General features: G+C 42.2%; 1 protein-coding gene across 1 annotated transcript in view; it reads left to right on the forward strand.

Annotated features, from left to right (window-relative positions):
• PAPPA (pappalysin 1) overlaps positions 1–17,462 on the forward strand; it is a 279,871-nt gene extending 262,409 nt beyond the window's left edge. The window contains exon 22 of the mRNA XM_049897266.1: positions 13,532–17,462. Coding sequence (XP_049753223.1) covers positions 13,532–13,639 — 108 coding nt within the window. The 3' untranslated portion in view covers positions 13,640–17,462. The remainder of the gene's footprint in view (positions 1–13,531) is intronic.
• Positions 17,463–27,397: the final 9,935 nt, after the last annotated feature.

A 27,397-nucleotide genomic window follows, 5' to 3' on the forward strand; every position in this document is an offset into this window, starting at 1 on the left:
TTTTAGTAGTAGCTCGCCAGGTCTTTCTTCCAAGTTCGTCTTAGTTTGGAAGCTCCACTGAAACCTGCCCACCATGGGTGACCTTGCTAGCATTTGAAATACTGGTGGCATAGCTCCCAGCATCACAGCCGTATATATGCAAGCCACCACAGTATGACAAACTGATGTGAGTGGTAGTTTGGTCACTTAGCACAGGAAATTGTATGCATAAGAATTATCTGATATTAGCATAAACTTCTCAGTTGTGTTTCTTGCTGTGTTATTGTTTATTATATGGTTATAATGTGTGATAACTTATGTAACTACCCACCCCTTCCTTTTATTTTTTAACTTTTGGGTTATTTCAGTTTCTCACAATTATAAATAATGATGCTCATGAGCATCTTTGCACATAAATACTTTTATAGTTCTACTTATTCCTTCACAATTGATTCTTAAAATTGAAATGACTAGGATAAAATGTTTTTAAGGCCTTTGATACCTATTGCCAAATTAATAGAGTTTACACTAGTATCAATTTCACTACATTTGATTCAGCCATTTTCAAAAGTGAATGGACAATGAAGTTTGTGTTTTAAATAGAAGTTTGTGTAGCATTACGACACTTCCTTTATTCATCTGACACCATTGGCTGGAGAAAGTGCAGCTTTGATTAAAAGAATTTTCCTACTTACTACAAGTTGTGCAGTAAAATATAACAAATAAAGCTGATTTATTGGGAAACATTTTTAAATGGATCCTTATTTCCTCAGAGTATATGGTAGGATATGAAGTCATGAGACTGAGTTTCAGGTGCAGACTCCAAATTATTATACAGCCACATGAGTGTGTGTGTATATATACAAATACATTATTTATATATTTTTTAAGAATACCCAGTCATCATTTTGATTCCCTGTTCCTGTACTGGGCTCATTTGCAGCAATTTCAGACTCCAGAGCCTTGAAGTGAATGCTGACTCTTCACTAGGGGACCCAGAGTTAGTTCTTCTCTAGTTCTGAATATGCTTTCAAGTTATTGTTTTTTTAATTTTATTTTTCACCCATATCGTAAATGCTTTGAGTATTAAGGGATTCCCTTCTCCCGCTTTCTATTACTGTTCTTCCTTCTGGCTGAGCCTGTAGAATGTAGGTGACCAAGTTTCCATCATCCAGTGAGAGGCATATTCATTGAGCATCTCTGCATGCCCAGCATTAGGTCAGGCTGTGCGCACAACGCTATGTCCAGACAGACACGGTGCCCCCCTTGTGGAACTTGTAGTCTATGAGGGAGCCTGATATGCAGCAATGAGGCTAAAATCATACATTTAATTACCTTTGAGGAAAGGCAATGAAGGAGGCATGCAGGATCTTATGGAGAATGGTGTACGGAGCAGCGAAGGCTTCCCTGAGGAACTTGAGGACTAAAGAATGAGTAGGAGTTTTCCTTGTGAAGGTGAACAGTGGTTGGGGCAGAGTGGAGCGAGGCTGTTACAACTACCTGTGAAGTACAAATTAAAGACCCTAAAGGCCTCTCGAAGGAGCCCTGCTAGCACAGTGATTAAAGTGCATGGCTGCTAACTGAAAGCTTGGTGGTTCAAACCCACCAACCACCCCACAGGAGAAAGATGTGGCAGTCTGCTTTTGTAAAGATTACAGCCTTAGAAATCCTATGGGGCAGTTCTAGTCTGTTCTATAGGGTCACTATGAGTCAGAATTGACTCGATGACAATGGGCTTTAAAGGCCTCTCATGGGGCAGGTATGGGTTTGGCATAGTTCTTTCAGTTGTCCAAAAGTGTTTGGGAATTTCCTCAGATTGGAGATTGTTGGAAGTCTGACTTTTGGATAAAAGTGTCTCAGGTAATTTTTTTGAATAAGAAAAATGTCTCAAAATAAAGTCACATTTCCTACAATTTAAATTTCCCAGTTTAACTTCTAAATAAACTCCAACTTCTTGAAACTTTTCTACTCTCTCTTGTACACATTCAACTATTCCATGTAGTAGACTGGTTTATAGGAGGTGCTAGATGGAGAAGGCAGACAATAACACAAGATACCAGTAAATGAACTGCTGCATATGTCAGACACTGTACCAGACACATGGACTCCATTTTCTTATTTAATCCTCATGTCAACCTTGACAAGCCCCTAGTATTATCCCTCTTGGACAGGTGAACGAATTAGCGCTCAGAGGACTCATCTGAGTTTACTTAGCTAATGCGCAAAACCCACATTTGAACCCAGTTCTGTCTGGCTGGAGAGCCCAGCTCTTTCTCCTACATGGGGCTGAGTCTCAGAAGAGGAAAACATTTGGGAGATAGGACCTTGTCCTCAGCACACCTGAGCATGACCCTCCCAGTTCTGTTTGGAAACATTTCACTGTGAACCCAGACTGCCAGGGAACCGTGGGTGTGGAACCCCTCTCCTTGACAAAGGTGAAAGCAGCTTTTTAATGCAGCAAAGACAGCTGATGAAGTTCCTAGCCTTGCGAGTCATCCCTGACATCCCAGTTGGCCCAGACAGCAGATTCCCCTGGGCATACACAGGGCAGAAGAAAGGCTTGGTTTCTGTCTAGAGTTTCAGTAGTAGGAAGCCTCTCGGGGTAGAAAGGGGGCTGGAGGCTTCCTTCCTCTCATGCTCCTGCCTTTATCTGATGGACCTGTTTAGCTCCCACTAGTAGCCTTGGCCTCACTCCCATATCATGGAAAATTCTCTGCCCCTAAGCAGTAGATCCCAGGCTGGCACTCAGAAACTCACCCATACTGCATATTTGCTTAAAACATCTTCCTAAACTCCATTATTTAAGTACTTTCTATGTGCTGGGCTGTGGGCTGGGATCTCTAGGCATATTATCAATATCATTTAGACCCCAGAACCACACAACAGAGTAAAAAATTGAGGCTAGGAGAGGTGGAATCGTTTGTGCAAGATGAGCAAGCTGTGTGGGATTTAGGAGTTCCTGACTCCAAACAATAATAGTAGCTAATATTTATTGAGAGTTTACTCTTTGCCAAGCATCGTGTTAACTGCTTTTGCATGTGTCATTTCATTTGCTCCGTCATAGCTGTTTTCTTTTATCTTCATTTTATAGGTGATGAAATTGAGGCTCAAAAGGGTAAAGTCACACAGCCAATAAGTGATAGAGCTGAGATGCAAACGTAGTGAGTCTAAACCACAGAGCACCTGGCTCTAACCACTGCTCTGAACACCTTGTTCCAGTGGGCTTCTATCTTGGCCAAGTATCTTGCCCTTCCCTTGGTAGATGGGCTGCTTGCTTTGTAGACCTCCTGGAATGGGGTCCTGGGTATGAACTTCAGGCCCAGGGCAAGCTCACAGCACCTTCTCCCAGACTTCCTTCTTGCCAACTCTCCACCTAAATCCCTTTCCAGTCCCCAGGGCTGGGGCCTCTGAATCCCTTGGCCCAAAGTAAGATCTGTCTGCTCCTTCCATTCTCCCTCTCCTTGTTTGTCTGTACAGACATCAGCTGTTCCGCACATCTGCCTCATGAGGTGACCTGTGCCCAGCTGGCAGACAAGAGCAAGACAGTGCAGGAAACTCTGTCTGACAGGGGTGTCCAGTTTCCCACCAGACACCTGTCTGCAGGGTGAGGCAGACAGGAAGGGGCAGGACTCAGCTTCTCAGGATGTCAGTTTATTATTTTCCTGTTGGATCCTTGAGGAGCCTCGAATACAGAGCAGATTTACAGAACAGTTCCTCTAAGAGTTTCTCTTCATAACCAAAAAAAAAAAACACTTTATAATTGGAATCGTTCTAAGCAAGCATGTGTTAAGGATGTGAGGGAGGAAGGGGTAACAACTTTAACATATTCAACATACCAAGGCTTTCTAAGGTGTGGTGGCCTGGAACGCTAGTTATAGCTGTATTTTAGGCAGCTGCCAAGAGACTGATTCTGGAAGATGTCTGCGTTGTTGGGGTGAGACCCAGCTCTGCGACTTATTAGCTCTGTGACCTTAGGCAGGCCAGGCTCACCTTGGGTTTTATCTCTTGGTATTTGTATTAGCTCATGTCTAAGGACTCTCCACATGGTTTTCTGAGTGAGGTGGTTATTGAGCAGGAATTTGAAGGCTAGCTAGAGCTAAGACTAGTAGAGAATGAGAAGAGGTTAATCCCAGTAACATGCAACAAAGGATGACACACCCAATTGCTGACCCTAAGCGTAGGGTTGCCATATTTATTTGCTAAATCTGGCAACCCTACCTAAGTGAGAACATGTTTTCTTAGGAATGGACTTTCGATATGACATGTAGCCCATTGATCTGAGGAGGCTAGTGTTTATATAAGATACGTGAAGACAATCAAAGTCATTGAAAGGAGAGCAACCTTCTTAATGGAGTGGACCGTGGCCTACATTGACAAAGAGTTGGTTGGTGGCTTATAGAGCTGGGGATGTGCACCAATGTCTTTTCTCAACCCAGCAGCCAAAATGGTCTTCTTAAAACAAGTCAGATCATATCAGACCTCTATGCACAGTCCTGTAGTGCCCCCCCACTTTACTCAGAGTAAAAACCAAAGTCATTCCAATGGCCCAGAAGTCCCTACATGCTCTTCTGGCCCCCATTACCTCCCTGACTTCATCCACCACTATTCAGGCTCTCGCTTACTCAGCTCTGGCCACTCTGAACTCCCTGCTGTTCGTTGAACAGGCCAAGCATCCTTTTATTTTACAGCCGTTGTCAATGGCTGTTCCCTTAGCCTGGAGCACTCATCTCCATTTATCCAATGGTTCCTTGACTTACCTCCTCCAAGTCTGCTCAATTGTCATGTTTCTGATGAGCCCCACACTGACCAACCACGCTACATGACCTCCAGTACTGCCACATCCATTTGTCTTGTTTTCCACTTTTTTCTTCCTTCCATAGCGCTTATGACCTTGACATATGCTATAAGATGTATTTATTATTTATTACCACCACTCTCACTTTGCTAGAATGCAGATTTCATGAGGGCAAGAACATGTGTCTGTTTTGGTCACTGATGTATCCCAAGTTCCAAATTACCTCACTGTTGCCAGTCCCATAGTAAGTGCTCAGTTAATATTTGTTGAATGAGTATGTGTAGGGTACCACCTGCTGTGTGAAGATACTGTGCCAGGTCATGAGCAAGGTGCATTTGGTCCCAGCCACACTGAGTTCTTGTCATGTAGACTAGTGGCTGGACATTTAGAGTATAGTAACTGCTGATGGGGACACAGCAAGTGAGGAGGGACAAGGAGGCTGCCCAGAGAAGGCAGCTTCAAAGGTGAGATCTGAAAAGTACAGTAGGTCTTATCCAGGTTAAAGGAATAGAGGGAAGACCTAGGTGAGGATGCGAAGGAGAAGAGTGTTTCTGGCAGAGGGCACAGTCTTTGCAAAGGCCCAGACATAAGGGAGAATATTAGAGAAACTGTAATTCCCTGAGTATAGCTGGGACACAGTGCAAGGGGAGAAGGGCCAGAGATGAACCTGGAGGGATGAGCAGGACCCGGGACTTGAAGGCTTTTATAAGCCCAGCCAGAGGGCAATGGGAGCACTAAAGAGTTCTAAATACTTCTAAAGGAGTAGAAGGCTTTGTGGAAGAGATAATGAATGCAGTGAACATGAAGGATGAGTAAGACATCACAAGCAGGTGGTTAAGCAGACTAGACTAACTCCTCCTTGTCCAGAAATCACTGACTTCTGGAATGTTATAATTCCTCCCATTTGGGGTACAGCCCTGACTTTTTCTTGGGAATGAAATAGACCCTTATTTTAATTTAGTCCTATCGAGGTTGCTATGAGTTGGAATCGATCCTTTGGCAACGGGTTTGGGTTTCGGTTTTATGAGGCGTCAGACCCTTCTAGCCAAAAAAGTTATCATCACCATCACCTTTGCCAGCATCATCACCACCAACATTATCACCACTTCATCAACACCAGCATTGTTATCGCTAATACCGTCATCATCGTCACCACTTATCGAGCACATACAGATGCCACGTGCTGTGCTAAGCTGCTTTGCCTGAATTTTATATTTTACCTAAAATATTTCTATGTGGTAGGACTGTTATTAGCCCCTTTTTAGAGATAGAGAAACTAATGCTGAAAAAGAGACATTGCCTGATATCATACACAATCAATAACAGAACAAGGATTCAAACCCAAGTCTCCTCATCTAGTCCAGTGATTTTCTCTACATAACCACTTCATCTACATTTAAACAAGCCTCTGTATTCATTGATTTACTCCATGCCCTGTACCAGGCACTGTATCTGGCTCTGCCCCCAAAGAGCTTGTCATACTTGACATTACACTTTTATCTACTTCATCTCATTAAATCTTTCTATCAACACTGACAAGACCCTGAGACTCCATTCATTTACATACTGTACATGGTAATTGTGACAGAGACCTTATGGCCTGTAGAGCCTTAAATATGTACTATCTGACCCTGGTGGCGTAGTGGTTAAGAGCTATAGCTGCTAACCAAAAGGTCAGCAGCTTGAATCCACCAGGTGCTCCTTGGAAACCCTATGGGGCAGTCCTATTCTGTCCTATAGGGTTGCTATAAGTCAGAATCAATTCCATGGCAATGGGTTTGACTTTTGGTTGGAGCTTTTCAGGAAAAGATTGCTGACCCCTGCTTTATTATCTTGCTACTCAAGATGTGGTCCAGTGGCCGTCCATACCACTCCTGAGCTGTTTAACGATGGAGAATCTCAGATTCTGCGTGATTATTGTCATTTAGAAAATGCACGCTCTCCATCCTTTCCCTCTTGAGTATATTTCCTAAGACATAGTATTTTGGTTTGTGTATGTGTACAATTGAGTGCATGAGCCTTATCAATCACAACTTTGAGTAATCATTATCTAAATATCCACAGTTGATTAAAAAATATTATGAGGTAGAAATGCAGTATTAAATGTGCAATTTAGAGATTCTTGAAATGTTATCTCAATAAGGTTTCAAAATAATTTTATAAGGAAAAATTATAAAAGACTTTACAATTTTGTGGGTGTCCTGGCTAATGCATCCACTCAGGTTATCTTGGCTTTTATTTGTGTTTAATTAGGTTATTTTATGACTCTGTAGAGCTAGAATACGGAGTACTGGTAGTGCACTGGTTAAATGCTGGGCTGCTAACTGAAAGGTTGGCCATTCAAACCTACCCAGCAACTTCACGGAAGACAGGCCTGATAATCTGTTTCCATAAAGATTATAACCAAGAAAACCCTATGGGGAAGTTCTACTGTCACACAGGGTCTCTATAAGTTGGAATCAGCCTGATGGCACGGAACAGCAACAACAGCAATACAGAGCTAGAAGGAGTCCCTGGGTGGTGCAAATGGCTAACACTCTTAGGTGCTACCCATGGGGTTGGCAGTTCAAGTCTGCCCAGCTGTGCCTGGAGGGAGAGGCATGGCCATCTACTTCCAAAGGATCAGTCAACGAAGACCCAGTGGGACACAGTACTGCCCTGGCATGCATGAGGTCACCATGAGTTGAGGTAGACTCAGTGGAAACTAGAAATAGAGCTAGAAGTTCACTTGTAGAAAACTGATAGTAATGCAAATAATTCCTGTCCATAGAAATAGAAATTGTGTCCAGTAGAGTGCAATTTATTATCAACCTGGGCCTACTGACCAGCTTTGCATTCATTTATAAGTTCGTTATTAGACTATAAAGCCTAATATTTTGAGATCTTTTTTGAACTGGCTGTGATATCTTACTTCATGGATTCTCTCATTATTAAGTAAAATCTTTGACATATTAAAAAAGAAAAAAGACCCTGAGACTCAGAGGGTGAAATGACTTGCCCAAAGTCCCACACCACAGCCGGAAAGGAGCAAAGCCTTTCTGACCATCGGCATATGATGCCTCTTGTTTCTCCCTCTACATGCTTTCTGCTTGTTACCTCCCTGTAGTGTCTGAGTCAGAATCCAGCCCTGTCTGTCTCCCAGTCCCAGACAAGACCTGCAGCCAAGGCCTTGTGGTGCATTTGCCTGGGCTGCATTCCTGAGCTTCTCACACATGTGGATGGAGGTGTTAGCCTGGACAGCTTACCCAGAGGGAGAAACCTCCATGCCGGAGCACTGTTTCCAGCCCAGAAAGAAAGGGGAGAGAGTCCTGGCCTTTAGTCATTGGCCAGGGTTTGTTGACAGAACACCAGAGTGGGTGGCCAAGCCATTTATGGGGCATCCTAGCCACATGGTGCTAGGAATCCCCAAATGTAAACTGGCCACCACAACGTTCATGCTGTGGGTGGTAGGTTTTCTTGGGAGGCCGTCTGGGACAGAAGGTGGGAAGCAGCATGGGGAATCAGGGAGGCTGCACAGTGAATCAGGGAATCTGATAATCAAGCTCAGAACACTCACGATATTGGGGTGTGACTCCTCTCTTCATGCCTCAGTTTCTTCCTCTCTGAATAGGGGACCCTGACTCTTGCTCTGCCTGCCTCCTGGGGGATGGTAGCTATGAGTGGTTGCAAACATGTATGCAGATCCCAGGCCACTTGCCAGCCCTATGACTCACCTCCTTGCATCTTAGTTTCCTCTAAGATATAGTATTGGGTTGCTGGTAGGCATGAGTGAGAAAATGTACATTGAGTTTATCTCAGTGCCAGACACATAATAAGGTAATAAAGGATAAAAAAGACCAGTACTGGCTATTAAAAAGACAAAGCAGTCAGACTCACCAAGTTGGGAAGAAAGTGTCTTTTTCTTACTCTTACTTGCTGAAGGGCTCTCAGTCTTTGGAGATGGATCTGAAATCCTTTATTCTCTACTTATCTACTAGTAGTGAGGTCTGAGACAAGTTTATTTTGTTTTAAACATTAAGAGGCCTCTATTTTCTTATCTGCAAAATAGGTGAGTAATAACGATAGCCTCACAAGGTTGTGTGGTGTCAGTGAGCTGTTATATGGAAATCATCTGGCTCAGGGAAGGCCATCATGAAGTGTTAGCATTTATGGAAAAGTGGTGTTTACTACTGTGAATTTGTATGAAAAGGCTTCATAGAGGTCTATTCCAGGTCAGTCCAAGGAACACCTGGGAAAGTGGATGGAGCTGGTGATCTCCACCCATCTCTTTCTAGCTTTAGGCCCTTGATCAGCAGAAAAACTTGTGACTAGAGGAGACCTCAATATAGTCTCAGCATGGGCAGTTTTCAAGGAGGTGAGACAGAGGGTGGAAGGAGGGAACAAGACATTGTGCATCTCTTCTGTGCCAGGCGCTGTGTGAGCTGGTTTATAGATGACATTATGTTATTGATTCCTCTCTAGAATCCTGAGAGGTCTTTAGGAAGACCACGTATTACAGAAGGGAGGCTAAGGTTCACAGGGCTCTAGGGACTTGCCCAAAGTCATGTAGTTCCTTTGTGAAGCCCACAAGTGATCCCGGGCATGCCTGCTTCCCAAATTCCTAGTGAGAGCTCAGTCAATGCAGCTGCTATTACAGACATGCTGACACTGCCTGGGCCAACCTGGGAAGAGAAGAGTGGTCACACCAAGCCAGCATAGCCAGAGTAACCAGATTGGTGTGAGGAGCTAACTGGTGGCAGAGTTCTGACAACTGATGGTTTCAAAGAAGCTGATGGAACTAGGGAAGACAGAAAGGGAAACAAGCAAGACAGAGTTTACAGGGGGAAATCTTCATTTGTAATTTCTTCCTAGACAAGGCATTGCCTTCTGCCTCTCAGACTGAGAGGAATGTTCAGCCAAATGGGAACTTAGAGACTGTTAAGATCAGCTCTAAAGGCACAGATGGAAAAACCGAAGCCCAGAGAAGGGAAGTACCTTGCGCAAAATCAGGTAGCAAGTCCAAGAACTCAGCGCTAGGATGCTGTGTTCAACAACAGACATGGTCACGGCCCAGCCTGAGCTGACAATGAACTGAAGAAGACATCAAGCAATTCAGGACAAGAAGAGGGTAAAGATAGGATGCTGTGATGTGGAGCAAAGGTGATGATGCCATCTTTGGATGGATCAGTGAGGGAGGAGGTGATGCTTGAGGTGAGACCTGAGGAGGAAAGGGAGCGCCAGTGGAAGGGCACTTCAGGCAGAGGAACAATAACGGCCAAAGATGTAAAAGCAGGAAAACACTTGGAGCATTTGAAGAACAAAATTTTGTTGTTGTTGTTAAAAAGCCACAGAGAGTGAGGGGGAAAGGAGAACTAGGTGAGCTCTAAAATGTATGTGGAGGTCAGATCTCGCAAGGTCTTGAGCTTGTGGTAAGGCTTTGGATTTTATTCCAAGGGGTAAAATGTGCTAAATTGCTATCTGTGCAAGGTGTAGCAGGAAATATAGAGACACATCAGATGTAAGACGGTCCCTAATGGGTCTCAGAGCCCAATGGGAAAGTGTTACAGAGAGAATGGTAGAGAAGACATTAGAGGTAACTGGATCACTTTAATTCTAATTAGAATGTGGGCAAGGGCAGGAGAAGGGGAGAGATAATGTGATGGGTGAGTTGGGGACAGGGGGACAGAAAGGTTGCCCAAGCCTGGGAAGGTGGGAGAGAAGGGACAGTAGGCAGGAGAGGTGTCCCAGTTGGTGAAATGTGAGTCAGTGAAAAATTGAGATTCAGCACACAAGCATTCAGCATTGAGTATGTCCTAGATGTTAGCCCATGTGTTAGGGGCTTTTGTGTGTTTCTTCTTGTTTGGTTTTCACATCATATGAAATACAATATATATATATTTTAATCTCCATTTCGTAGATGTAGAAACTGAGGGTCATGGCGGTGAAGGCATTTTCCCAAAGTCACTCAGCAAGTATGAGGCAAGTGAGAATCTCAACCCAGGCCCTTAGACTCTTGAGACACTACTCTTCCCAGTCTTCCTCAGTTGCTTGGATTTGGACTTGGCACTGCCTTCAGTTTCACCCTTAAACTGGAAGGTTTTCTCTCTATGTCTCTTCCAATTCTAACATTTTGTGCTTCTCTTGTAGGCAAAGAGGTTGTGGGAGAATATTGTCAGTGGAGGCCGCAGAAAGTAAATGTCTGACCAGGGAACAGCACGTAGTTGTAGACAGAGAAGCACTGCATGGCAGAAGAAAATGCTTACTCCAGCCTCCCACCCCAAAATCTCCAGCCTCAAGCACCTATTAATATAATTTGATAGAGTAACAAAGGTGTGCTAACCATGAGTACGAAGGAAGAGACCCTCAGAGAGAAATGGAAAAAAGAATAGAAATGTATTTATTCTACGGCTGAGGCCCTGGGGAAATGACAATGAACAAGACCAATATGGTCCCTGCCTCATTAGCTACAGAATTGGTGGGAAGATTGACAAACAAAAAAAAAAGTGAAGGTTAGGTAGATAGACAGACAGACAGATACAGGCATGCAAACATGCATAGATATAATTTAGCACTTAGCATATCTCAAGCACTGTATAATAAAATGAATTATCCCACTTATCCCTTATCACAACCTCAGAAAATTGGGCACTATCATCATTCCCATTTAATGGATGAGTCAACTGAGGCTCAAACAAATTGTCACATGCCCAGCGTCACAGCTCAAGCAGGTGAGAGAGCTGGGACTTAAATCTTCCTGATGTTCAATCCCACATTTTAAATTATTGCGAAATTACTGCAAAGAGGGAGGGAGGGAGGAACGGAAGGAGGAAAGACAAAGAGGCAGAGAGAAACAAGAGTTAGATAACAGAGAATGAGGCCATAAGTGCCTGAGAGTGAACGAGGGAGACAAAGATGCTCTCTGAGACTGTGAGCACTTGGAGACCCTGCCTGCCCAGGCAGGAGGTGAATGAGGTCATTAAATCCATCTGCGCAGATGGGGACCCTCTGGGGAAAGTTGTATGCAAATGTCATGATGCAATGAGGTGAAATTGACTTGCTTTAGTGCAGGCTGGGGCTCAAGCAGGGACTGCACTCTGCTCTTTGGAAGGAGAGATCATCTGGTGCATGGGGAAGACACTTGCTCTGCTGAACTCTTCCTATCAGCTTCTAGAAAGGAAAACTGGCCCAAGGTCACAGAGCATGTAAAGGGATGGACTGGGAACTGGAACTCCGATCTCTCACTTTTTCTTAATGTTAAAATCTGCTTCTGAGGGCTTTCAACCACATTTTGTGCAAAGCCTGTATGTGAAATATTCCCTGCTCAAAATTTCAGGCCCCTAGAAGGTAATCCCAGTTTACCAGAGACATGCTTTTGCTGCTTTCATCATTGCCTACCAAAGTCAAATTGCCAATATACAATTAAAGAGGGCTGGTGGTACAACGGAAACCCTGGGGGCATAGTGGTTAAGTGCTACGGCTGCTAACCAGAAGGTCAGCAGTTCGAATCTACCAGGTGCTCCTTGGAAACTCTATGGGGCAGTTGTACTCTGTCCTACAGGGTCGCTATGACTCAGAATCGACTCGACGGCCCTGGTTTTTTTTTTACTGTGATACAACAGCTAAGCGCCCGGCTGCTAATCAAAAGGTTGGTAGTTTGAACCAGAGCTTTGCATTTCTAACAAGTTCCCAGGAAGTTATGCCTAAGAATCACCTATAACTTCCTGGGAACTTGTTAGAAATGCAAATCTCAGCAGGGGTTGGAACCAGAAGGAATGAATGTGTTCTAAGCCCTGGTTTGAACCCACCCAGCAGCTCCACAGGAGAAAGACCTGATAATTTGCTCCTGTAAAGGTTACAGCCTAGAAAACCCTGTGGGGCAGTCCTACTCTGTCATATGGGGTCACTATGAGTCAAAAATTAACTCCATGGCACCTAACAACAAGAACGACATGTAAAGAGTTAGGGTTTTTTTTTTTTTTTCCCCAGATACTTTTATACTCTTTGTGGCACTTGATTATCACGGTAGTCTTATAAGTTGTATTTTCCACTGTACAATTATATTAACCAGCTTTGGTTTAGTACATTCCAATTTTTTGTTCATGATTTTATCCAACCCTTATATTTGTTTCACAGTGCAGGCTGGGCTTTATCATACCATTTAACAGATAGGAACCTGAGGCTCAAAGAAAAGTAGCTTGTCCTACTTTAAATACCAGAATTTTCACTTACTACTTTGGGTTTTTTACTTTGGGCAAATGATTGCCCCTTTCTGAGCCTCGGAAACCCTGGCGGCGTAGTGGTTAAGTGCTACGGCTGCTAACCAAGAGGTTGGCAGTTTGAGTCTGCCAGGCGCTCCTTGGAAACTCTATGGGGCAGTTCTACTCTGTCCTATGGGGTCGCTATGAGTCGGAATCGACTCGACAGCAGTAGGTTTGGTGGGTTGGTTTTTTCTGAGCCTCAGTTTCCCCATCTGTAAAAGGGTACCTATCTTACAGAGTTCTCAAAAGGATTCAGTGTTTTCCTGTTTGGAAAATACTTAGAACATTGCCTGGTCCAAGTACCCTCACCCTCCTAGCCTCAAAGGAACTGCTATGATGACAACCATGATGGTTTTGATATAAGTTATCACAAAGCTAGCAAGAAGCAGAACTACAACTTGAACTTGAATCTTCTGCTTCTCAAATCCAGTGATTTTCCCCTGCACTGGACTACCTCTCTGAAAATTATTGCCTCAGACTCAAACCACCTGTGCTCACAGCTTCTCTTTTTCTCTCTCAGGTCACCCCCTTCCCTATGTCCTGTGACCTACAAGGTGACTGTGCTTGTCGGGACCCCCAGGCCCAAGAACACAGCCGGAAAGACCTCCGGGGATACAGCCATGGCTAAGGAAGGACAAGGAGTTGTCCAAGCATTCCCAACGCCAGGACCTGCATCCCTTTGGTATTGATTTCACAGTCAGCTGCTCAATGGAATGGCCTCTCCACACCAGGGATCCTTAGCACCCAACCGGTCTGCCTTTAATTTCACCCAGGAAGGACTCACAGTGAGGCAGATGAACCAAGTCTTGCCATGTTCAATGATGGAATGGAATCCCATCCCAAAGTCTTAGAGGGACTGCAAATACAACATGCAGTCACAGAGCCTCCTAAAATTCTAAGCATTTGTCACACGACCACAGCAAGGAACCTGTTCTGTAGCTAGGAGTGTGCACATCTGTGGTTAGAACACATGCATGCATACACACCCATACAAACGTTTGTATAAGGGCAGTTTTGGAGACTGAGCAGAGAGGGACTGGAACAAAAACCAGTCTTTCCTTTCCCAAGCTCTTACCCAATACTGTCCTTGGGGGAAAGAGGTTGCAGAAACTGCAAGTGTTAAGATGCCAAGATAGCTCGCACCCTGAGGCTTGGAATATGTAGGGCATGCACACTTGTGCAGTCTTTTGGGATTGGAAACTAAATGGTCTCTGGCCACCTACTTTCTAGGAAACTAGGATCCAGGAAGAGGTAAAGAATCCAAGGTATGCAAAGTCCCCCAATTCTTCCTCTGCCATAGGGATTTTACCCCAACTCCCAGGTTCGAGGCCAAGCTGGAAAAGCTTAGGATTGGAATGTCAAGGTGTTATACCAGCCCCCTGCTTGAGGCTTGAGGTCATATTATCCCTCCAGAACCCGTCTGTTCTCTGAATCTTGCCCTGGGACCACATTTGCTGCTACTTTTCCTGCTGCTCTATCCTATACATTGAGTATCCCAAGATGGTAGGACTAGGTTAGGAAAAACCCCACACAACCAAAAAGTCTGCCTTAAAAGTGACCCACATTCTTCCACAGCTCCTCACCTCTTAGTCTTTCTGTAAAAGAAAAACCCTCATTGGCCCATGTGGTGAGAACTTAAGTCCCCTATGGGTGGCTTCTTATCCTGGAAGGGAGTTGAGGGACTTAAGATGCTGGAACCCTCACTGAGAACCCAGAATGTCTAAGCCAGTGTTCAATTTTGTAATCAAGAAGAACAGTGTTAAATTCCTACAATGTTGGAGCCATCTAGAGACTGTTGGAATTGTAGGGATTCTTAGGTTATTATTCTTATCCCAGCTTTCCTAGCCCACCAGGCTAGAGTAGGCTTCAGTCCTGAGGACCTCACTGTTGCCCTGAGTAAGTCAAATTCAGTCAAATTCTGGAGATAGAGGATTGTCTTGGATACAATCAGTCTAGATTGTGGCCTAGAGGGCCATCAGAGGGAAGTCAAAGACTTCACAGCCTCAGTCTCCAACAACCCATCATGGTCATTGTGTTTTTCATACAGTCTTTCTGCTATCACTATTCCCGTCCACACCTGTGACTGGGTGACCCTTCCTTCTCTCCCATGTTTAGCCTCCAGAAGTTAAGAGGAAATTAGTCAAATGTACATGGAAGCCCCCAGTTCTTTTGGAACCCCTTTGCCTTGGTGGCATACTGGTTAAGAGCTAAAGCATGCTACAGCTGCTAACCAAAAGGTCAGCAATTCAAATCCACGAGGCACTCCTTGGAAACCCTATGGGGCAGTTCTACTCTGTCCTATAGAGTCGCTATGAGTAGGAATCAACTCAATGGCACTGGGTTTTTGGGTTGCCTCTTTTCAGTAGCCCTGTGGCATAGAGGTTAAGAACTCGGCTGCTAACCAAAAGGTTGGCAGTTCAAATCCACTGTTCGATCCTTGGAAACCCTATGAGGCAGTTCTACTCTGTTCTTTGGGGTTGCTATGAGTCAGAACTGGCTCAACAGCAATGGGTTTTTTGTCTCTTTCTAGCCAGTTTCCTGTCTACTCCCTTTGAGTTAATATTGGAAGAGATTAATACAGAATGAGTTGGAGAGAATGGTTAAATCTGCCATACTTTCTGAAACCCAGAGCTGGGAAAGTGAAGAGATGAGATGGTCTAAACTAGATGTATCACATAAGGATTGCTGTAAATCAAATCATTTCAAGTCTGAATGAAGACAAACAACAAAAAAAACGCAATCTAGCATAGGAATGAGAATGATCAGGCACGTATGTTGCTCCTCCTTATTCCTGCATCCAAAGCAGACATTGTTCATCAGTCATGGCCCTTTATACTGTGGGGTCCAAAAATAACTTAAGAAACCTTCTTCTTATATCACACTCAATAGCAATTACATGTTTATCAACAACACTTGAAAAGACATCTATTGGCCATATCAGGGTGTTTTTCACACAGATGCCCACAGACAAGGAAGCAGTGTTTAGGTAGTGGACATGGCTTGTACCTTATTACAAAGTCTGAGACTGGGTTCCAGAATGGAGAGGCTGCCACCACTGTTAAGGCCAGGATCAAATCCTTTATGTTTCCTCCTTACAAATCTATATCTCATTTATTTTCAAGATTTCTTTTCCGTGATTACCAGGACCAATTCCTAGCAAAAATAAATAATAATAATATTTGAATCATGACCCCATGTTGGCACCTCTCTCCAGTGTCTTAGAACTCTTGCCAACTCTCAAAGCCCCTCTCTTGTCCTAGTCAGATTATCAACGTGTCTCCTCTGTAGTGTTAGCTGAGAAAGTTTGAGCTAAAAAAAGATGGCAGTGTCAGCCCTCTGAGTGGTTTAATTACACCAATAAGTAATGCAAAAAGCTTTGAAGACCCAAAGATTACGTCACAAAAGGTGGGGTTGCAGGAACCACAGAAGAACCTCACAGCCTTCCCTGAAATCAGTCCTCATCCTCTTTCTTCATTCACTCTCACCCTGGTCCATCCCCACACTCCCCCAGCTCAGTGATCTTTCCTGGAGTCTGACTTCTATCTTCAGACTCACAGATTGAGTTAAGTACTTCTAAGTAAAGACCCACCCAGTCTCCTGACCATCATTCAAACCTATTAACCACAAATTGATGTTTGCCAAGGATATTAGGCAAGAGGGACTACTTGATTCATGGCTAGCCCCATGCCGACATGGAAGATGTAATTAATAGGTCCGTATCAAACTTCAGTGGAGGAAAGTCAGCTCTATTCGTGCAATGCACTGATTCCCAGTTTTGGTTTCTTTTCTGGGAATAAACTTATTGTCTCATCCCTTCAATCACCTTCAGTTTAGGACATTAGAGTACTCACAAGGAGGCAGCACTGAAGTTCAGGGGCCCTAAACACTTGGGATTCTGGGTCTGAAGAAGTATTAGCCCACTAGCAGCAAGAAAGAAAACATAAGATGGACAGTCCTCTAAACTCCGTCTTGGGAAGCATTTCCAAGCCAAACCCTAACTGCCTGCCCAGAGGACTTGTATTATCCCCAGTTCTGTGCCAACAACCTTTTAAGGGAAAACAGTCCTTGGGAAGTTAATTTTAGTGGATAAATTGGGGTGTTAAGGGGGGAGAGATCACCCATCATAAATAATAGGACTTTGAAGATGGAAGGTACCAGCTGCTACTCCTGGCTTCAGCATATTAAGTCGCTGCCTAGACAGTTCTCTTGGTCTTATTCCCACCTTGGCCAATGCTTAAATGCTGTTTGTTGAAAATAATCCTAAGAGACAGACTTTAGCTACCTCCCTTCCACGTTCGATTTAACTTGGTTTTAACTGTCAATTTGTTATAGGTCTTACCTGTGTTTTAAAAAAGGAAAAGAAAGGAAGGAAATGGAAAGGTGAGGAAAGAAAAGAAAGGAAGGAAACCATAAAGTCAAGTTATAAGTTTTGAGAGTTGTTTTTTTTTTTTTCTGGAACTACTTCAAGTGGGAAAATAAAATGAATAAATTGATAGTGACAAAGCTGTACAGATAGAGATCAATAGAAGACAAGGAGATAAAATGGAAATAAAAATGCATGATTAAAAACTAAGAGAAAAAGAAAACTATTTTTGTGTTTCCTAAAGGAACTTGTTCATCCTACGGACTGAGTAGGTAGATGGAATCATAAAGATTTCCCTAGAAGACATAGAGTGGGATTTTATAATGCTGCCATTTTCTGTACGTCGTAGTAGGTCCAGGAAATAAGTCATTTTCTCCCTTGATATGTTGTGGTTGGGGGAGTGTTTTTGTTGATTTGTTTGTTGGCAATCAGTGGTAGTAGGGATTGGGAGGGCTTGATGTTGGTTTTACCAAATATTAAGGGGACATAGCATATCGTCGTGCTTTTCACATTATAAAATGTTTGTATTTACCAGTATAACACTGGGCTTTATAAAGACTGCACTCAGAATCACACTGCACAGTCCAGTTGCCTAAAAAGCTGCTACATGACCAGACAGGTAATTCCAGTGGGTTTTGAGAAAATAAAATAGACCATACCAAACCAAATAACAAACAAAAACATGAAAACTAAATAGTAAACAAATCAAAGACTGTACTTTTAACTTATTAAAATGTTGCCAAATTGTTACCAACAGTTTGATTTTTTAAAGAAATAAATAATAGCCAAGAGAGGAATGATGTCCCTCGATTAACAGAACCTAGAATTCTTGATTCCAAGCAGCAATTTATTTGCTCAGTGATCTTGAACAAGTCATCACATTGCCTCTCCATTTGCCCCCGTTTCTCTAGCTACAAAATGGGGATAATAATACTTACCTACCTCACAGTGGGAGGGCAAGGGATTGTGAAGTCCTGAGGTTTTAAATGGGCTATGGCAATCTGCAAGAGCCAAGGCTTGACACAAAGTCCATGGATTATTTTTCAAGAACACACAGGCCCATTGACCATTTAAGAAAGAGAGGGAGTGCTTGTTTGCTATCTAAAGTAATAAAGCTGGAGCTCCTGGGTTATCCTCCACCTTAAGAGAGAGGCCTGTGTTTGGGAATATTTCATGTTTTTGGTAAATTGGAATTTGTTCTTTCCCTTGTTTTGGCCTTGACCAGTTCTATAATTTCATTAAAGGACAATTACTCCCCACAGTGTAAAAGTCAGCTTACTGTTGTCTACTGGAGACTTCAGATCATTTCTACCTGTACAAAGGAAGGGAGTCCCTAAAATCCCTACTTCAGCAAACACTTCACTTCTCAGACTTAAAATGCCACATTGAGTGTTCCATTCAAAGAATAGGTACCCATCCAGATGCGAAATTCTGAGTGCAGACAACTCGGGGCTTCTTAAACTACACACCAGCAGTCAGTGAGGAGAATTCTGAACAATTATTGAGTTGCTTTCTTGGGTCTCTATAATCAATAACCTGTCTGCAGATATCTATCTATATAAAGATATTATATATATAAATATAAATTTACATATATATGCACATGTATATATTGTTGTACATATATGTGTGTATATATATACTTAAATGTAATATTTACAAAATAAAACTGTGATCTCGTCTAGAGAAAATGTATTCATATTACAAACTGCTCTTCCATATTTATGTATCATATTATACCTTTTTATTATTGTTATAATTATTATGGGTATTTCTAATTATTATGTTGTAGAAACCTGTTTGGCACCTTTTGGAAACTACCAAAAAAATGACTCTCCATTGAAGTGCTTAAAATCTGTTCTCATGAGAATTCTAGTGGCCTACTGTAAAAAAGAAAAAAAAATTAAAAAAAAGAAAGAACACAATCTAAACACCAAAAATAAAACATGATTCCAATCTTTTTTCTGTACCTCACGTGCATAAATTTGCTGCTCCTATTTTGGGTTTTTATTTTTTCCTGTTTATGTATTTTTATGGATCTAAGTTAAGTCTTTCAGCAATATATAAAAAATGTAAATAGTAAACTTTATTTATTAAGAATGTCATCTTTTTTAATTTATATTTACACAATTGTTCATCTAATTTATTTTTTCTATACGGTTTTAAATACTCAGACATATTTTGCTGTTCATGATATTTTTATCCTGTTCTTGTGGATTTGTTTTTCCATACTGTTTTCTCTGGTCTCAATTACAGGTTGGATCTCACAAAAAAAATAATGTCAAAGACAGAAATATTTTGCCACTGTTGATTACTATACTTTAAAGTTCTATATTATGAAAATATATAATAGCTTGTATGCTTCAATGTGTAGTGGTCTGGTTTTTGTCTGTTACGGAACTCTAAGGGACTCTGGTATATACACACCGAAGTGGAAGAGAACCCCAGGGCCTAGGTAACACAGAAGTGAACCCAATATATGGTCAGTCCTCTACAAAATTAACTCCTGAAAAACATCTCTATTTTGCATAAGTAAAAATTGAAAAATATTTTTAAATTCTCTAAGAGAGTTCAGTTTTCAGGGGACTAAGACATACATCATTTCCAATTATACATTCCCTTTTGAACAAAATCTTCAACAACGTACTTTCACAGTATTTATTTTTTTCTTCATAGTTGAATACTCAGCCAGCCAGCTCATCAACTGAACATAAAAAAAAAAACATGATAATTAAGATGTTGCTGCTTTTTTTCAATCTAACATATCTCATCTTTCATGATGTAGCAGCTGCATGATCCTTGGCAAGTTATTTAATTGTTTTAGGCTTCAGTTTTCCTGTCTATAAAATGGCAATAATAAAAGTACCCACCCCCTCAGGTTGCTGCTAAGATTACATGAGATAAATATGTAAAGTGTTTAGAATATATTAGCTCTTATTGTGTTTATCATGACAAGCATTAACATACTTTTTTTTCTGATTTCTACCCATTTTTATAAAAGCGTAAAAACAAGATGCACAAAAGTATCCAGGTGTTTGCACAAGCATTGCCATAGAGTTGTTAGTTCATGCACGCTGAGCTGGTGGCTGACAATCCCACAGTAAGGCAACTCAAAATGTGTGTTTGTCTGCTGATACTTGACAATTTGAAGTCTGCACAAAAAGGCAGTTTGGGGACATGGAGGTGAATCATATATAGCGGAAGTCAAACTATCCACAGCAAATTTTTAGACTTTTTACAAATATAACCCACTGGTAGACATAAGAGAGGTCACCAAAAAGAAAAAAATCGTTGTTAAATTCTGCCAGACAACTATTTCTTTCAAAAGTAACATAAATGATTGAAGGGAATATTTTTGTTTTCCTCACATCTAATCAAGTCACTGTGAAGACTGAGATAAGATTTAGAGAACGGGTTCATGAAAAAAGCCCAGTATTTTTTGACTAGATTAAGAGAGAGAGTCTTAATATGGCTTTTTTTTTTTCCCTGCTTCGTTTTATCTGCAGAAACAATGTCATGGGACAAAGCATTGTCTCTCTCAGAACACAGACTCCCTCAGTTCTCATGTCCTTCCTTCTCCAACTCTAATACATACACCTGCATGCATGCACACACACACACACACATGCACACACAATGCACACACGCACACACACAGAGTAGTTGGAAAGGTCACTGGACTTTAGTTGCCTAGTCTGTCAAATGGAAAAACTCCTTACACTTCAAAGTGGCAGAAATGTTCAGCATTCGGATCTATTTGTATATGTCATCCAAGTTTGTCTAATTAAGGAAAATACTATCAAAGTTTAAAGGGGGGGCAGGCATTATATCATGCTATGGTGGCTTTGGTAAACCTATCCAGTTCTTAACTTTCAATACCAAAAATAAGAAACTAGGGAAAAAAACATAGCCTCTCTGGCCCCCAACTCAGAAGAAAGCAAAGTTTCTTTGTGTGACTGTTTTAAACTCTCTGAAGGAATGAGGTTTGGGGTAAAAAAGAGCAGTGATTGTACAGAGGCATGAGCTAGGGATCCAGGGAACCAGGTCCAAGTACTGTCTGCCACCGTGACCTTGGGCAAGTCACTTACCTTTGCTAAGAGGAGCAGTTGGCAATGAGAAAAAGGCAGGAGAGTTTGTTTAAGGAAGGTGGATCAGCACCTAAGTTAAAAAAAAAAAAAGCATGGCACTTCTAAGGAACTGAAAGAAAGACCTGTGCACTTAGAAAGTAAAGATAGAGCAATGATGTTCCAATAAAAGGATGGAAAAGTTATCAGGGGATGGAGCCTTCCATGGCCTCATAAAACTCAGCAATGTGGAGCTGTTGAAAGGTTTTAATGGAGATTAACATGGGCAGAGGTGGGATTGAGAAAGATCCCTCACTGGCAGCGTGAAGGAGAGCGGAAGGAGGTGAGAATAGATGTAGGAAGTTAAGAGGATATTGTGTAGTCCTGGAAAGCAATGATGGCGGACAGAGACGTTTTCCGTTCTGTTAAACGATGAGATTGAATGAAATGGTCTTTAGGGTCCCTAATGCTCTGTGATTCTAGAAACGCATTGCGTATCTCTGCTATTTACTTCCTGCGGATTTTTTTTTTTTAAATAATGAACTACCAGGGCAGGGAAATCTAGCTATTTTCTAAGACTTAAGCACCAGCTAGGCATCCCTGGGTGACGCGAATGGTTAAACACTCACTATAAACAGAAAAAAAGTGGAAGACCCTCAACGAGATGGACTGACACACTGGCTGCAACAATGGGCTCAAGCATAACAACGATTGTCAGCATGACAGGACCAGGCAGCGTACCGTTCCGTTCTGTGGTACACAGGGTCGTTATGGGTCGGAACCGACTCGAAGGCACTTAACAACAACAACACTAACAGAAAGGTTGGTGTCAAACCCACCCAGAGACACCTTGAAAGTAAGGCCTGGTGTTCTGCTTCCAAAAAGTCACAGCCTTGAAAACCCTCTGGAGCAGTTCTACTCTGCACACACAAGGTCGCTATGAATTGGATCGACGGCAACTGACAACCACAACAACAAGCACCAGCTGTCAGAAAATATAGAAACCTAAGACCACGTGGTCAGGTTGTACGATTAGAAGTTCAAGTAATATTCCTGATAGCTCCTTAGTAGTTTCATCATGATAAGGTCTCAAGTGAAAGGAAGGCTTTTGGAGAAGGGGCCAAAATGGAGTCAGATGGGATATGATATCATAGCCATTTACATGTTGTGTTTTCCTGGGCAGTTCTTTACTTCTTTGAGTTTCAGTAGCTTTATCTGTAAAATGTAGCTACTAAGGAAAATGTGCCTTAATTTAAGCAAAATACCTGGGAAGGTGCTGTCATATCATCATATAGTATGTGCTTAGGAGATGTTGGTTGTTACTCCTTTGCCCTCCACTTCTCCACTCCACCTCTCCACCCCATCCCTGAGTAAATACGAGTCCACAGCCGCTGCACTCTGCAGACCTAGGTAAGAGGTGAGGGCACACAGTACACCCAGCCCCAGCTCCCCAGATTTTACATGAAGGAAATGTACGTGCATCTCTTTTCCATCACCAAGACTAGGGCTCTACAATCCATTACATTTGATTCCATCTCTATGAAACTTGACAAATGTTAGTTACATGCCCCAGAGATTGAACAGGTCCAGACTGAAGACAAATACAAAATTAAAATCAGCATTATACTTCTTTCTGGCTTAGGCTATGAAAGGGTAACAATGACAGCAGTGGGTGAGAGGTCCATTAAGACATGGAAGTGGATCAGGTTCTCTTCTAATTCTCGCAAAAATACTGTGACACAGAAATCATTAGTCCCATTTTTAAGGAGCCGTGATAACGCAGTGGTTATTACTCAGCTGCTAACCAAAAGTTCAGCAATTGATACCCAGGAGCTGCTCCACGGGAGAAAAGACTTGGTGATCTGCTCGCATAAAAGTTTCAGCCTAGGAAGCTCTACAGGGCAGTTCTACTGTATCCTATAGGGTCCCTGCGAGTCAGAATCAACTTGAGGGCACACGAAAACAACAAAAGTCACATTTTTACAGAACTGAGGCTCAGAGTTGAAGTGGTTTTTTAATAGTGAGCATCCCCAAAAGCAAACCCCAGTCTCTTGCAGATTTAAACATTGTATTAACACTGGCTCTTCTTCTCATGATTATCTTGAGTCTGTCTGAGCCCAAAGAACCATTATTTAAATACTCCAAGGGGTGGAGTGACTGGTAGTGGTTGCCATGCTGGGTTGAGAAGGATTCTTAAGATGCACCCAGGCTCCAGGGGATAGGGTGATACAGCCTTGTGGAAGTCATCTCATTTCTCTGAACTTCAGTTTCCTCATCCTTAGCTGCCTAATATCGGAAGGGAAAGGACAGGGGCAATATGAATGATATATTTGCTTTTCTGTGTTTAGTACTATTTCTTCATTTGTAATGTGAGAAAATTGAAGGTTAGATTGGGGAGGAGATTCCCCAAGGTTACATATCATGGCAGCCACAAGCCCCACTTTGACCTTACTGTGGGAAAGATAACCCTTATAATAATCCTAAAAAAAAGCTACATTTACTGAGCAGTCATCTTATATCCTTTCTTTTTATTTAATTCCAGAAATAATGCTACAAGGAAAGCATCTTTAAGTCCACATTGGATGAGAATATTGAGGTCCACAGGTATGAGATACCTTGTCCTAGAGTGTATAGCTAATAAGTAGCAGAGTCAGGATTTCAACCCAGGCCTGTCTAATTTCCAAACCTCTGCTCTCTCGCTCTGTCTCTTTTCCTGTGCTATCTCTCCTTACCATAATATAAATGGTCAAAGGGTTTTGTTCCAGTATTCCCACTATTTAGAGGAAATCTTTTCTTCCTGGGCCTTGGTCTTCCCATTTTCAAAATGACTGTGTAAGATTTCTGATTTTTAAGGACCTCCCCAGCTCTTATTATTGGTGATTTTGTGAAGGGTAGTTTGGAAATTCTGGATATTAAGGGAGAGTTAACCTGAGGTGAAGTACAGTGGGGAGGGGGTTAAACCATTCTAGTTCACTTGGAGAGATACTGGCTTTGTGAGCATCATTTATGCTCTGTTTGGAAAGGAGTGTTGGTTTGTAGAATGAAGAAGCACACTCCACAGTGAGGGGAGCATGTGGGTCAGCATTTGAAGCACCTAGAAATGTTAAGTTTACTTACAGCTCACCTAGGTTCTACATGTCTTCTTTCTCATTGTTTAATTCCCATGTTCAATGCATATGGGCACTCGGCAAGAGAGGAGCGTGGAGAAGATATGAGAGGCTTCTTAGAGGGAGGAGCACTTGAGCTGAACCTTGAAGAATAAGGAGGATTTTAGAAAAGGGAAAGGAGGGTAGTATACCTAAGGAAATGACTGGTCCATTTGACGTTAGCACTCTATTATCTCCCTCATTTCATCTTCCTCCAAATGTATGAGGGACACAGAGGTGGTGATCTTGACAGGAATTTGTCCATCAGGTAGGGTGCTCCCCTGTGGCTCTTTATATAAGCCTGTTTGGGCCTTCTCAGAAAAGGAGCAGCTCATTCTCCTCAATGTCATTGCAAGGAACACATTCTTTTCCAGGATTAAAAAATATATATATATATAAAAAAGAAAAAATGTCAAGGTAACACAGACTACATGTAGAAAGGGAACTGACTAGGTGTCCCTTTTTCTCCAATTCCTGAAACATAATGGGTCTATCTATACACACTGTACACACACACACACACACACACACAATCTATCAGTACAGATCAAGGAAGGCACAATTCCCAAGGACCAATTTCAAACCCTCTTTCCAAGGGGCCAGACACAGATCTTAGTTTCTAGACTTAGAGCACCATCTAAGACTTAAGCTCAAACCTTGATTATTTCTCTTTCGCCAGCAGAATGGCTTTCCCTCCAGTTGTTACAATTTCTTCTCTGTGTTGATATTTTTAAAACATTTTCCAGGAAGCTCCCTGCCAAATGCTTTCCTCTCAAACATCTGCAGTTCTCCTGTAAATCGTTTTAACACATACAAAGCATCAGTTGTTGGGACTCCACTCACCTGTAAATTTAGGTTGTCTTCCGAGCAGAGCCGGAGATTTGTAAACAGGCTTTCTTCTCGAAGGGTAGAGCAGACCAAATTTTAGCTTGCCTAAGCCCTTCATTATGGACTCTGCCTATCTTGCTGGGCTTGTCTCTTGCTTCTACTCCATCCACCACCTACCCACTCCTCACTTTACGCCCCTGCCAAATTGAAATTTTTTCAGTTGCCATTCCATGTCATGTCCTCTTAGTTTTGTGCTTTGGACTCAAGCTTTTCTCTCTACTTGGAACACTTTCCTTTATCTACACACAGCTCACTCCTATTCATTCTCTGAGTCTCAACTAAGATGCCATATTCATAATTATTATATATTACATTGACTGTAGCCTTGCTAAATTAAGTACTTTATACATATTCACTTATTTAATATATACACCAACATGCTGAGATAGATATAATTATCAGTATTCTCCTTTTACGAATGAAAAAATTGAGGCAATGAATTTTTAAGTAACTTTTCCAAAGTCATATGACTGCTAAAGGGTTCAAATCTAAATTTGAACTCAGGCCATCTGATTCTGAGCCCCTAAACATCATAATGCCTAATGACATCTCCTTGAAGCCTTCTTTGACCCCCACCAAGCCTCAGCAAGGTACCCTGTGAATTCCTACTAGTACCAGTACCTAATTCTTTCATAATTACCTTAACCATACTACACTGATTATCATTTGCTTCAGAAACACACAGAAGCTGCCTCTCATTCTACCTGTATCCCCTGGCTCACAGTAGGTCTTCCATGATTGTTTGAGGAACAAATGAATAAACTTGGATGAAGGCTGAGTTAAGTACCATTCATGAAGAAAACACATGCTAATCCAATTAGTGATATAAACTCCAGGCTGAGACTAAACTAATTATGAGAAAAAAGTTTTCAGCACTTGAGAAATGTTTGCTAACACAAAAATCATGTGTCAACTAACCAGTTTTCCTCATTTGTTTATTAAAGCAGGTGCCCAAAGGATAATGAAGAACACCAAAGACATAAGATAATTATGAGCCCAAGAGACAGAAAGGGCCACATAAACCAGAGACTCCATCAGCCTGGGACTGGAAGAACTAGATGGTGCTAGCTACCACCACTGACTGCCCTGACAGGGAAGACAACAGAGAATCCCTGATGGAGCAGGAGAAAAGTGGGCTGTAGACCTCAAATTCTAGTAAAAGGCGAGACTTGATGGTCTGACTGAGACAGGAGGGACCCCAGAGGACACGGCCCCGGGATTCTTTGTTAGCCCCAAACTAAAACCATTCCTGAAGCTAATTCATCAGACAAAGATTAGACTGGACTGTAAGACATAAAATGATACTGGTGAGGAATGTGCTTCTTAGCTCAAGCAGACACATGAGACTATGTGGGCAGCTCCTGTCCCGAGAAGAGATGAGAAGGCAGAGGGGGACAGGAGCTGGTTGAAAGGACACGGGAAATACAGGGTGGAGAGGAGGAGTGTGCTGTTACATTACAGGGAGAGCAACTAGGGTCATATAACAATGTGTGCGTAAGTTTTTGTATGAGAAACTGACTTGAATTGTAAACTTTCACTTAAAGCACAATAAAAAGAAAAAGAAAACAACAACAACAAAAAAGCAGGTGCCCAAAGTATGCAAGAATATATATATTCCAACACTCACCATATTACAATTCCAACACTTACCACATTGCAATTGTCTATACTTTGGATAATGGGATCAAATATGGAGGAGTTTGTTTAATTGAAAGGCTAAATATTTTGAATTTTGATGCTGAATGGAGAACTGGGTAACCCAGAAGGCCATCCGAGCACAGGAGAAGTGGTAAGAATAAAGAAGACCACCCACCCACCCTGGAGGTCTAGTGGTTTTCAATTAGATGGTAAATCTCAGCCTCCACAGACTCAGTAACAAGAGATTACTAAACTAGGCTTGCCTCAGGCTAGGATGGGTGCTACAA

This window comes from Elephas maximus, chromosome 9 (genome assembly GCF_024166365.1).
Source record: "Elephas maximus indicus isolate mEleMax1 chromosome 9, mEleMax1 primary haplotype, whole genome shotgun sequence".
Lineage (NCBI taxonomy): Eukaryota > Metazoa > Chordata > Mammalia > Proboscidea > Elephantidae > Elephas > Elephas maximus.